We start from the raw sequence: 13842 nt of genomic DNA, 5'->3' as shown, positions 1-13842 counted from the left end.
GAGGACAGGAAATGGTCCCTTTTTTTACTTTTTCATGTCTGAGACACCAATGCTAAAGTGTGACATTTACTGGACATCTACTCTGAAAATATCATTAAGAGATTCAGGAACGTGTTTATCTAAGAAGTCCAGACTATTACTTGTAATAAGTAGAAATATCAGCAAAATGGGCAAATGTATTTGCTTGTTTAGTATCTTGATATGAGATACAATATCTTGATTATGTGAAATGTACTTGCCCCATTGACATATACTGTATCTTTTACTTGTTTAAAGCAATGCAGGCCTTACTTTTGTGTTTTGTATCTTACACTAAGATATTTCATCAGGGGAACGTGACTTAAAATAAATATTTTTAGTGTTTCTTTTACGACAAATAAGACAAATACACTTGCTTAGATTTTAGTTTTTTTCAGTGCAACAGGACATTCTGTGAGTGAGTGTGTTTTTATAAGGGCTGTGGTGGTGGATAAGAAAGGACAGCCCCTCTCCACCAACACATAGTCTACTGTAGCCTATCTTTGCCTTTACAGCTCCATAGTATGACTGATGTCACTTGGTGCCATCAGTGGCAGCTTAATTTGCAGCAGAGTACAGGGCCAGCTGAATGGAAAAGCAACTTAAATGGAGCTAAATCCTTGACAAACAGATGTGAGCCAGATGTCACCACCACAGAGACCCCCAAGATGGATTTACCAGTTGGCCAACTGTAGAGCTGCATGATCTGGATGTGCATGTGTGTAATCAAAGGAGAGGCAGAACGTGCGGGCTGTTGTTCCATCAAGCAAGATTAAGGCATCGTTTTATCACGTCCGCTGTATAAATGTCTTTAAATATGTAGATTAATACTTCATGTACTGAATCGTGCTGCATCCTTCTGTGTCTACTTAAATTAAGTCTCACAGAAAATAAAACTGAGAGAAATCTGTGATTGGTGTTGACCTGACATTTCAAACATGTCACTGCATGTCAAAAATAACAAGATGAGGGTGTTTCATTATCACAGGGCTCTCTGACCAAACACAGCAGACAGATTGAGTCAGAGAAGCTTTATTTGGAATCACGTATGCATAACAATCGAGGAAAAAGTAAAGGTTTGAATCAGACCCTTTCATTAGTCCCCTTCACAGGTCTTTTACCAAAACAAAGAAGAGCACTGTGCTTCCAAAGAGAGAAGAGCAGAGCCTAAATGAATCCAAGTATAGTCAAATATAGAAAAAGACTATTGCAAAAATGGAATAAAAAGACAAATTAAAAGTCACATGATGACATTTTACCATAAACAGAAGTTATCCATAATGAAAGCATTATTTATTGCTTCAGATATTTGCATTTAAAGAACATTCTGTACCTTAAATGTTATAATACAATACATCTTGTGTGCTCCATAAACGCATTAAATAGTGTCCCGGCTGCACAGAAGGCATTAAGTCACATCATCATCACGTTCATATTTTATTCAACCCTTGACCAGAAAAGAAAGCAGATGCTTCAAAATAGATTGTTGAGGGGCAAAAAGGAAAGCAGATAAAACAACACAAAAAAGACAAAGTCAAAGACATACAGTAAGATTAGGAGATTGTTTATAGCTCCTGTGAAGAGTTTTTGACTGGTTATAAAACGCACTGAAATTGATACTGATGCATGTAACCGCTGCCACCGGGTAGGTTTCGGACTAGAATTTTTTTTCTACTTTTCCAGTGGCAAATATTGACCATGCCTGATGCATTAAACTGGTAAAATAGTGTTGTTGTTTTTTAGCATTAGCCTTTAGGACAGTAGGCAGAGTAGGACATCAGGGAGAGAGACAGGGGAATGACATGCAAAAGTTCCTCACAGGAGCTTAAATAACTCATAAAAGCCTTCCTATTAAGGAAAGCTTGTACATCCTGCTTAGAAATAAACTGTTCCCACCACATCCAAGAATCACTTGTTGACAACTGATACTTTTAACCTTGTTCACTTATTCATTACAAACTATACATTTTAACCCAATTATTTTTTTCTCCAGATGTGGAGCACTGGCTTTCAGCAACTTGTTTTACAAGCTGGACCCATGTGTGAGATCATTTGGAATGTAAAATCAACACTTAACACAGAGTTGGATTAAAGATTTATTCCAGACTTTCAATAATACTAATTAATCTACTGTCCCTAAGCAAAAAAAAAACAACTATGTTGTGTATAACAACTAGATTTGTTTTTTTATTACATTACTGTATTACATACAGTTAAGTATGCTATTATATTAGCTTGTGCAACAGCTGGGATAGTCCGACCAATGGCTCTGTTCTCTCCAAGTTAAAACATTTAATGTAGGAATTTGTATCAGTGAGCCTTTGAGGGGCTTACTCTTAAGGGAAAACATATTTAATTTAAATGCTGTTTCCAGCCTTTTATGATAAGCAAAGCCAACAATTTCCTGGCTTTAGTTACATATTTAAAGTACAAACATAAGGGTGGCAACGTCTTCACATACGTCTCAGAAAGTAAATAAATAAGCAAATTGTTATAAATATTCAAACTGTTCCTTTTACATATAATGACAATTTTTTCACATTTTGGGGGGGAATATTTGCCTTTATTTAAGGCAAAGAAGGGCAGGAACCTGTACTGATGTGATAAGGACTCTATAGGTACCTTGTGCATCTTATGATGACACATTTATATTCATACTTGATGTTGTTACCTGGAACCCTACGGATAACAAAGGTCAAAATGCAACAACCTTTTAATTGTGACTTTCTATCTCTTTCTTCGGCCTTATAACATGACAAGTCTCTAAGTTTCTCTAAATTATGACAAAAAAGTGATCCCGCTCAAAGCATTGGAATATTTATCATAACATTCGCAAGTTTTCATAAAAGCTTATAGAAAGAACAAACTGATCCAAAAAACTTAACTATTTTAAATGTTTCAGTGTTTTAAAAAAGCATTGTATATTCTGTCAAAATTGCTAAAGCTCAAGCTAGAGTAACACTGTGTTGCTGTGTATGCATAACATAGAAGCTAACCTTACAGGCTTAGTGGTGCGTTTCTAAAAGCATAGCATATATACATGTTTGTTAAACTACGTACAGTACATACAGGATTCTCAACATGGTGACCTGGAAACACTTTGTTCTTTCAACTCTGTCCCCATTTCATCTCGACATAAACAGAAACAAAAAGATTAATAAAAACGAACAAAAAAAAAAACAATTTACTGAGAGTTGAAAAAATTGGCCTCTGAAAATCTGAAAAAGCAATTGCAGGCAATATCAGTGCATTCATAATGAGCTTTGACACTCTGAAGGCAACACATTTAGCATGGCTATTCATCTGCTTTTAACAAGGAAGCAAAGTCCCATGGGCCTGGGCCCAGCCTTTCATTGAGGACATCCAGCCCATTTGTACAAAGTAATAGTTAGAAAGGTAAAAGCTGCATTCAGGTAACACAATCAAAATATAGTTTGAATAGCATTTGGCCTTGCTATAGCATCTGTACTGTAGAGTAGACGAGAAACAATAAATGCCAAATGCTAAAATGTTTAAATATCAGGAGATGGAAAACTAATCAGACTTGAGTTCTTTATTTAATCTGTCCTTAAGGAGAAGTCATATTATCATATACGTACTTACAAACGCAAGGCAAACATGGCAACATGTCCCTGAAGCGACAGACATGCAAATGTTATCTGATGAAGAGTTCTTCTGATACCGATGCCAGAACCGGAATATGCGTCTGATATCATCTAACATCATCTAACATGTGAGATTGCACAGCTTTCTCTGCACTGATTGGATACAAAAAATATTAGCCCTAAAAGATGTCATTTTATTTCAGTGGAAAATCTTGAGGGTCTGCAAACCCAGCTCTTAGCTTTGCTTGTTTTTTAGGTCTGTGTTTTTTCAATGTTTTGTGAGGTTTTTTTCATGGGAGCCAAATTAAGCAAACAGATCTCTTCCTTTCTTAAACATACTGACCTTGTGATTAAAACCAGAGAAAACACTAAATAAAGCAGATTTATATTTAAAAAAAAAAAACAGTTTCTCTCTAACACTATTAAACAGAAACGAGTAGAACTCCAAATGGATTTATTATTTGTTCCTTAATGTATTTATCTGTTCTTTTCTTAGTTGTGACTTACTGTAAAACTTAGTAATAAAAGGAAATTAGCTGACATTCAATCTCTTAGCAAGGTGATAAGTAGGGTTAGTTGATAGCTTGGTCTTGTATCAGATTGGTACTCAGAACTGGCCAGTTTGCAGATTCAGGTCGTGTAATCGGAATCAGAGAAGAATATATGGTAGTGGAAAATCTGTACTTTGATAATATAAAAATCCACAGCTATGATACAAAGACTAAGTGCTTGTCTTAGAATTTGATGGGATCCAATTATTATATCCTGAAGCGGTGGTCAGGAAGATGAATGATGGCAGAGCTTACTCAGCTCCTTTGATCACTGGTTCCCTGTTGAGATACGTGGCCCAGTAGACCAGGTTGAAGGTCCCAAACAGCACCGGGAACACTATTCTGGACATCTTGTCGATTTTGCTCACGCTGTTGTAAGTCTTTTTGGGGTCTGGGGCCTTGGTTTCGGAGGCTTTTAGCTGAACAGCCGTGCTGTTTGAAATAGTAGAGATGGATGCATCCTTGGTTAGGTTGGCTGTGTAATTCACTCCAGCTGAACAGGTGTTGTTGGGCTTTTTAGACAGAGCCAGAGGGTCTTTTTTCTGCAGGGACAAAGAAAGGCATTGATTAAGAGTACTCAATGTCCTTCTCCAAAAGAAGTAAGTGGGGTTCCTCTATCGAACAAAATAAAACAGACTTACATACACACACACACACACACACACACACACACACACACACACACACACACACACACACACACACACACACACACACACCTTGGGTTGTTGGGCCTCCATTGCCTTTTTTCCATCCCAGGCCCAGCTCCTCTTAGTGAAGTAATTCACTGTGGCGAACTCAATGAGGGCTGAAAAGACGAAGGCGTAGCACACTGCGATGAACCAGTCCATGGCTGTAGCGTAAGCCACTTTAGGCAGCGAGTTTCGAGCGCTGATGCTGAGAGTGGTCATGGTGAGCACTGTGGTCACACCTGGTGGAGGAGAAAACTGGGTCACTTTTACTCAACCAGACTTCCTCTCCTGTTTTAATTCCAACAGATTAAGTCTTTGTAAAAGGAAGGCACATTACGGAGTATTACAGACAAATCATGCAGTGGAAACACCTGGTTATTATTTAATTCTACTCTACTTCAGAATTTAGACATAATCCTTAATTGAGCATTAAAGTCACACGTCAGATCACAAAATGTTTTTATCTTTAGACTTTAATAGTGAAATTCCTGCAGAATAGTATACTAATAAAGGGTCATATCATTAGTCATTTCCAGGATTGTTTTTATAACAGATGTGCCTGAGTGTTTCCAAACTCACCAAAGACAGTCCGTGCAGGAACAGACTCACGGTTCAGCCAAAAAGAAACTTGTGACAGGATCACAGTCATGAAACAGGGCATGTAGGTCTGAATGACAAAGTAGCCGATCTTCCTCTTCAGGTAGAAGTGAGCCATCATCACCGTGTATTGACCTGCGATAAACATCAAAACAAAGGAGTGGGAATTCCTAAAGTGTCAACATTTCAGTATTCTGAAAAACCTTTAGACATATTTAAAAATAATCAACAACTTTTTCAGTAATTCTTCATTCTGTTTGAGTATTTTTAAGAAAAGGGGGGAAATGATTTGTTTCCAGCTTCTTAAATATGACTATTCTTTTGCAGTGTTTCCCCTACCATTATATTTGGGGGGCGGCCCGCCCCAATGCCCCCCCGCCCCCCTTGAAGGTCAAGTAAAAAAAAGTTTTTGTTTTTTTAAAAGATTTATTTTTGGGCTTTTTGGGCCTTTATTGTAGGGATAGGATAGTGGATAGAGTCGGAAATCAGGGAAAGAAGTCATTTAAAGATACCTTTCCGATAGAAAAGGACAGCTGTCATTAAAAGTAACACATGAACACCAAGATTCCTTCAAGTGTTTGGTGTCAAATTCAGAGAATGTCTGGAATGTGCTCTTTGTATTATTTAGGTACAAAGGTCAAACTAAGGCTGTCATCTCAGGCATTAGGAAACAAGGATTAAAGGATTTTCATAACTTTCTGACATTTAAGATAACACACTTAACATACTAATCAACAAAATATTCTACACATCCATCAACAGTGAAAACTACCATTAGATACAGCCGGATTCAGAAAATACAAGCCTTCCCTGAGGACACGGAGAATGAATGGACTGTGAGCTATTAATGGACTAAACCAATATTCATCATTCAGCCTCATTAACATGAAACAAGGCCGTGTTTATTTTGGGGCAATCCCACAAATACTGTCCTACTGCTATACAAACACTCAATGGAACATCATTCTTTTTAAATAGCTCATGGCTCAAAATAGTTCCCAGAAAATACATTACGTATACCCATTATATAAATGTTTACCTAAAACCACAGTGCTGATTATGGAAGTTACACAGGCTATTAAGGCCAATCAGAAATGATTTAGGGATGAATCAACACACTTTTCTTTAATTCAAAGGACATACACTTACACCAGCCTTGTCCAGTTGAAATTAGTTTTACATATTGCAACAGCTTTTAATACATTCAACAGCAAATACTTTATGAATTGCAATGCCAAATAAAAAACAGTTTAGAATTCACATAGTGAGGATTACTTTTTTGATTATCTTTTTGGCCTTTGTTGTAATTTAAAGAACAGCTAAAGAGAGACTTACATCACTCTGGAACTGAAAATGAAACAAATGCAGTTGTTAAAAAAAACAAAAACAAACTGCAGTTCCATGAGTTTTCACTTGAGGCTGGCTGCAGAAGCCAAGCAATCACCATTACGTCCTATATTAAAGTGCCCATTTTTACAGCAGATATAAACATGTTTACACCCTGGTACAAAAAAAGATTTTAGTATCAATAGCTTAATTCATTATTGGTACACATATTAAAGGAGGCAGATTTCTTTAGAACATATTTTTCTTGATTTCATTAAGCCTTGGATTTAGCCTTATTCATAAATTTGCGTAATTAGGGACATGGTTGATTTGACAAGCATGTTGATGCATTGTAACTCTTTGCTAGGAGGCTAAATGCTCAGCTCTTCTCCTCTTCTTTGCCTGTTATAGGATAGGATAGGATTGAAAGTTACTTTGAGTCATCATTTACAATACGGTGACTTCTATCGTTGTGCTTCATGAAAACTCTTTAGAATCCAATAAGTGACCTACCAAAGACTTCGTCCATGTTTTCTAAAGTCTGTGAGGAGAAACAGGAAATATGTTGGAGAGTGGGTTAGAAATGCATCAAAGGGCCTAGATGAAACATGAGGCTGATGTGTCTACGACTTCAGCATCTGTATACTGAGCACCTGCTCTACTGAACAAGCTAAACCAGCTTTAAATCAATGTACCTGGTATGTAGCTAAAATGCTTGAACTGATTATCAGTAAAATATTCTAGCGAATTTATTTCATTTGTTTCCACCCAAGCTAGGTAATATTACAACACACCATCCACCAGCATTTCCGCATTATTCGCCTTCTTAGTTTGCTGTTCAATACTTTTATCCTGTCTCTGTAAAGGGAGAAGAGTCGTCCGTTCACGTCATGCGTTTCAATATTTGTATTTAATTGCTGATGCAACATTAAAATGTAATTTCTGGAATACAATGGTGGTATAAATGTATGGATCATTGCAAGCTGAAAAGATACAACGGTTTATGTATTTGTATTGTTTCTTTTCTTTTAAAGCCACAAGCACAAAGTGTATCAGTTCATTTTTCAGGCTTAAAGGACGATTTTCATCAACAGACGAGCACTGTTAAAATGCTGCACTGAACTTAAATGGGCATTAATAGTGTATTTGCTGGCAACTATTTTGAGCAATGAATCATCTACAAATGTGGTTTTAATTTATCCCATATAAAGTAAAAAAAAAAAAAAATGTGTTTGGGCACATGCTTGTTGACATTTTAAACTAGGTTTGGGAGGTTTTGTTTTCATTTTCCTCAGTAATCTGTTGGTGATGTGTAGTCCATAGAGACTGTGATTAAGGGATACATGAGTAAACTTTACTGGACAACCTCCATGTCCAAATGTGAGCTAAATTATTGAAAAGCAGGTGGGTGTAGAATTCATCATATCCTGTTAATCAACTGAAGATTGCATTTGAAGGATTTTATTACCACAAAAATCCTGTCGAGCTGCGGAGTCTGATAAACTATAGGAAATCCACAGATGACTGCTGCTTTCTCCTGGCAAAATCGGATTTTTCTGTCTCACTAATCCCTTGTCACAATCTGCATCCTGTATCTCACTCTGCCTCTCTCGCTCTGCCTCTCTCTCACTCTCTCTGAATGTGTGAGTGTGTGTGTGTGTGTGTGTTTGCAACAGACAGTCCACCCGTTTGGTCAGGGCCGGCCACTCTTGAAAGGGGACATACTTTGCTTTCTTTCCTGAGCTTGAACTCTACAGCAGCTCTGTTTCAGAGTTGATTTCATGCAGGTGCACAGATGAGTGAAGCGGAGTGGGGCTGAGAGGGTCGGACAAAAGTTTGGATGCTCCGTGCGATGCGGGGACAAGCATCATGTTAATGTTGAAAGGGGCACCTGTGTCGCCTTCACTCCGAGGACTACTGGCTGGCAGCCCTGCTCTGTGGTGGCACGACTGGGTCAACTCCACGCTGATCTGACCGCCTGCTGGGCTTGGAAGTGGATGGAAATCTGTGAGGCGTGAAAATGCGGTTGTGGTGGATTTTACTGTTGTGTTTTTGGAGCGTCTGTGGAGAACTGCCATTCATAGCGGAGAACAACGCAGCTATGCTGGTCAACTGGTGAGTAAAGATCAGAACCATCTGTTGAGCTTTGCTGCTTTCTGTAACAGCCTGAGAGCTCTGATGTGTTAATGTAATGAAACTACAAGGTTTGCATATCACCAGTTCAATGCCTTGGTCTATATTAATCTGCAGCAGCTTAACCTGTGGGGTCAAAGGTCACCTCGGCACTGTGTGAGCTCTCGGCTGAACTATTCTTAGCTTGTTAAAGAGGGTTTGTACCTCAGATTAGCACCCCTAATTAAATCCGTGTTAGCTCAGAGTCTGAGCAGCATAGGGTGGGAAAAGAGGAACACAGAAATATATAGCAACCTGTGTTAATCTGTTCTTTTTTAGCCCCGGGTGTTTCTGGTGGCCCGGCAGGATTTCCTCCTGCTGCTTCAAAAGCATACGTAACAGAATGTGTTTTATTCTCATACATGATCCAGTGTGCACAGCATCATTTTTCCTGGCAGTATAAAGCAATCAGCTCTGTTTAAATACAGATATAGGAACTCCCCCTCTGTGATAAACTCTCCAGCAACAAGCAGCAGAAATGTATTATCATACTTCTTTACATAACAGAATTAAGCAGATGTAGCTCCGCCCCTCCACCACAGCAGCCAATCCGTGCGCTGTGACGTCACTCAGTAAAAGCACAACTGATGGGCCTGCACGCGGATTAACCCTACAGACCCAATGGCTCAGACCCCGGATAAGTGATTTTTTTTTTTACCCCCCCCTCTCTACTTTTTGATGGCTGCCCAAGAGACAGCTGGTTGTGAGTGGGAGGCATTCTCAAATCCTTGATTCATTCATTGTCTCTATCCAGCTTGATTTTAAATAAAAAAAAGTTCTTCTCACAACATCTCTGCTCAGCAAACACTTTAATAACAGAGCTAAAAAAGCTAAAAATATATATATATCGATATATCGGAGGGAAATTGCCCATTGGTTTAGTAGACTACAATTTGTAAGCTTTGCCTTTGAGTGTTTTAAGAGCAAAAACTTTCTCTGACAGTTAAGGGGGGCTGGGGGTACAAAAGATGGCACAGAAATTGTGGACCAAGCAACAGACACTGAGGCTATAATACAGAAAAGTTATCATCAAGTTATTATCTTGTGCACACATACTTTTTGGGACTTCAGGAGTTCCGTACTACGATGACAGTTTTTGACATTATATTAATGCAATGTGTTGTTCAACATGTTCACTGTATCAACAAAAGAGAACATACTGGCAAACAATAATGAAGCAGCATCATTATGTGCATAGAGATTGCCCCAGTCACATGCCGGCAGCAGCTTTTTAACATCAGTGAATTTTTATATATTTAAATATATCTTCTGCGGGGAGTAAAATGGCATTCACACATGAAGCTATTTTAGGAAATTCTGAGGAGTTTAGTGTATTTGAAAAAACCCTTATGTACGTCATATTTATTTAGATGTTAGCTTTGGCTTTAAACTAAGTAATAGCCGACTCTTCAGAGTGTCTTTTAGTACAACAAAGCACTAACAGCACAGTTTCCAAGTTGCTGTGGTAGAAAATTGTTGATTGCAAGTTAGCCTCGCTTTGAAGCTCCACCTGCTATATCCTTCAAATTGCACAAAATTGATCCACAACTTCAAATGAGCATTCTGCTGATTTTAAGGAGACCTGAAACTTGCGATTGAGACCATATTGTCATCAGAGAAATGTGAACTGATGTAAGAAATCAAGTGAGAAGTTTGTTGTAGAAGTGAGCTGAATTTGTGTATTTAAACAGCGAGCTTTTAATCCTGACTTTACCATGACTTTTTCCAGCCAGCCTCTTAATCAATCTTCTGTCATGTTCTTCCTCCTGAACGTTTTGGGAAAATTTTGCAGAAAGGGGCTTTTTTATACAGTTTATGTGTATTATGGGGTTGTAAAGGAGGAAACAAGTGAGTAATAGATGAAATCACAAGGGAATGCCCCACATCCAGGTAAACTGTAGGAGGTCATCTTTAATCTGATCCCAAGTGTACCTGGGTCACAGATTACTGTGGCTTGTTTACCTCGGCTGGTGTAGATGTCTTCTGTTCCTGCAGACTGACCGATCAGATGGTACTGGTTCAGTCGAGAGCCTTCCTCTGCCACCACCACTGACTTGGCTGCACCCTTAGTCCAGGTGTAGACCACCTCTGAGACCGGATACGCATCTGTGAGAACAAGACAGAAAAAGATGCAAAACTTTGAAGTTCTTTCAGATACTAAGTTAGCAATTAAACATGTTTACATTTTCTTATTTCATTTCTCATATTTCCCCGTAGAGTCCCACCTTTATATTTCAGTAAGTCAATGCTATTTGGCTGACATGGGCCTTTCACAAATATATATAAGTATTTTTAAAATATGTGTTTTTATAGAAATGCGCTGATAAGGATTTTCTTTTGCAGATCCTGCAATGCAGAAAACCATGCTTGGAGTATTTTAAAGAGTGTGTCATCAGACACTTTTGCAAACAGTTCGATTGCATTCGACAGTAGAGTACAATATTCTCAGCACTGTCTGCAGTACACAAAGCAGAGCATCACAGATGAGGAAAAAAATCTAAATCTGCACTACAATGAAAATTAATCTTTAAATTATTGGATAGGTAAATAATGCAGATTTCCCCCCCTCTAAAATCACTGTCAGTATCAGTATTGAAATTGACATCAATATATGTCATAACAAATCCCACTTTGGTTCCACTGTATTTATTTGTCAGTAATTTCTATATAGCCAAAAAGCACAACAATCATTGGTTTTATCCTCTAGATTTGTATTTTTTTGTCATATAGAGTGGTCACTTTTAAAACAATTTCTTATATTTAAGAGACGTTGTTGCAAATCTTTATCCTTGGAAACCTTCTACTTGTACAGTATATAAAACAAAAGTTGAGCCCTGTCAGGGCCGCACAAAAGAAGTGATACATTGCTGTAAAACATTTTGTAGAGTTATAGGTTGGGAATCAACGTTTTAGAGCTAGTAAGTAAGTAAGTAAGTAAGCAAAACTTACTTTATATCGCATGCTTCCAACAATGTGCATCACAGGAAACATATACACACAAACTATTGCAAAATTCACCTCCACTTACACATACGTAAGAATTTAGAGTTTCTTATTGACCTCACTTGCATGGCTTTTAATGTGAAATGTGGCCAGAGCCCTCAGAGAGTAGTAACTCTGGCACATGGATGAAACCTGCACACAGAAAGGCCCCAGATGGCTCACAGGTTCAACCCTACAGCCCAGAATAGTGCAAACCACAGCACCACTGTGCCATCTTATATTAAAAACAGTACTTTTATGTGAACAAATCAAGGGAAGCCCTGAGCAGATATATATTGATACATTTTATTTCTTCCTTTCTTTTTTATTTTTGTATCCCCACAGTTGCAAAAGCACAAAACATCACCTCACTGGTTTTGACGAAAGCAGCATGGCATGTATTGGTTTGTCCTATCACAGTGACCAGACTGTTGTTTTGTTTTCTAGATTACATAGCAAATAATCCAGTTAAAACATTAAGGCTTGATATTTCTCATTATCACAGGAAATTGGAGTAAATTAAATGTATGGAGGATTGTCCGCTTTGGGCTTCCATACAAATGCCTGTATAGAACTCATCATGTATTAAGTTTACGTCGGGCTACAAAGAAACCAGACCTTACAAATATACTAGAAGTAGAGCTCTTCATATAAAAGCTTTCTTTGGAGGCTTGAGCCAATAATTACATACAATTATTATTTATCATCATTTTTGACCTTTTGGCTTATTCCAGCAGCTGATATCCTACAGAATTGTCAACTTGTTATATCTTCTTGTTTTTAAGTCTGTTTGATGGAGTCTGCAGATTTCTAAGGTCTTGAACTGACAAGAACTCTTTCTTGATTTAGGAGACACATTATATCTGTACATTTTGTTTAAATAAAAACATGATTGAGGTATAAATGCTGGAACATTAAACCCCTGTCTAAAGTACCTTTAGTTTTTTTTATTTTTGGACCATAAAAAATGGAGGATGTTATGAAATACAATGTTGAAGATGGCTGTTTAAACCTCAAGATGGTGGTGAGGTCACTGAAACAAAGAGAAAAGTCAGGAGTTCTGAAAAGTCAGAACTCCTGCTGCACCTACAGTATACAGCTTTTTTGTCTACTTCTGCTAATTTACAATATTAAGTAGGTAAAAAAAGTTCTTCAGGCACGTAGTTCAGAATGTCTGCTTTCTTAAAAGTGTAAGGTCTTTGATGAACTGTAAATGATCTCTCATGATGTGTGTAGAAGGAGCAGTCACAATGATATGATTAGAACTACATCACGGCACCACCTCTATGAATTCAAACATTAGCAGAGCCTGAACAAAGACTAACTCCCCATCAGTGTGCATGTTTACTGTATTAACTCTGTGTTCTTTTATTAAGCTTTTGTTGTTACTTCCTCTCAAACAAAGATGAGTTTGTTGAACAACATGTAACGTTAATAACGTTACATAAGAGTTTCTGGTCCTGTAAGTTTTCAGGTCATGCAGTATTTTCTCCTCCTGTGAACTTTGCTTTGGACTCACAGTAAGAAGGTAAAGTCATGCAGGTCAGATATTTTTCTGCACTCTTGTCCTTCCATATGTGACAAAGCATCAAAATGTTTCATTTTTTCCTAATCAAAGTCAGTGACCATGCAGAGCAGACAAGTCCTGTAGTCTCAGCATGTTCTTCTAAATAAACATACAACTTAACCAGTTTTCATAAATATGTAATGTACCTGTTGTTTTTTTGGTTTTGAAGAAAGGGTTGCTTTCAGAGACAGCATTTTGTCAGGATGATAAAATCAATGATGCTTTATCTCTTTTAATGGAATTTTTTAATGAAAAAAACAAACAAACAAAAAAAAACTTTGAAGTTGAATGAGTGCTAATAAGAAAGAATTGCAATCTTAATATTCCCCTGG

General features: G+C 37.7%; 2 protein-coding genes across 6 annotated transcripts in view; one reads left to right on the top strand and one right to left on the bottom strand.

Moving 5' to 3' along the window:
- Positions 1–1034: 1034 nt before the first annotated feature.
- gabra5 (gamma-aminobutyric acid type A receptor subunit alpha5) overlaps positions 1035–13842 on the bottom strand; it is a 35505-nt gene continuing 22697 nt past the window's right edge. For all 4 annotated transcript variants that reach the window (XM_020631723.2, XM_020631737.3, XM_020631729.2 and 1 more), the window contains exons 7-10: positions 10924–11067; positions 5446–5598; positions 4894–5105; positions 1035–4716 (exon numbers count right to left, since the gene is read on the bottom strand). In XM_020631723.2, the coding sequence (XP_020487379.1) occupies positions 4426–4716; positions 4894–5105; positions 5446–5598; positions 10924–11067 (800 nt within the window). In that variant the 3' untranslated portion in view covers positions 1035–4425. The remainder of the gene's footprint in view (positions 4717–4893; positions 5106–5445; positions 5599–10923; positions 11068–13842) is intronic.
- The window catches only part of gabrb3 (gamma-aminobutyric acid type A receptor subunit beta3), a 63443-nt gene continuing 55206 nt past the window's right edge, over positions 5606–13842 (top strand). For both annotated transcript variants that reach the window (XM_065956121.1, XM_065956120.1), the window contains exon 1: positions 5606–8904. In XM_065956121.1, coding sequence (XP_065812193.1) covers positions 8810–8904 — 95 coding nt within the window. In that variant the 5' untranslated portion in view covers positions 5606–8809. The remainder of the gene's footprint in view (positions 8905–13842) is intronic.

This window comes from Labrus bergylta, chromosome 6 (genome assembly GCF_963930695.1).
Source record: "Labrus bergylta chromosome 6, fLabBer1.1, whole genome shotgun sequence".
Classification (NCBI taxonomy): domain Eukaryota; kingdom Metazoa; phylum Chordata; class Actinopteri; order Labriformes; family Labridae; genus Labrus; species Labrus bergylta.
The sequence above is the reverse complement of the archived record's forward strand: the minus strand, read 5'-3'. Positions and strand labels throughout refer to the sequence as shown.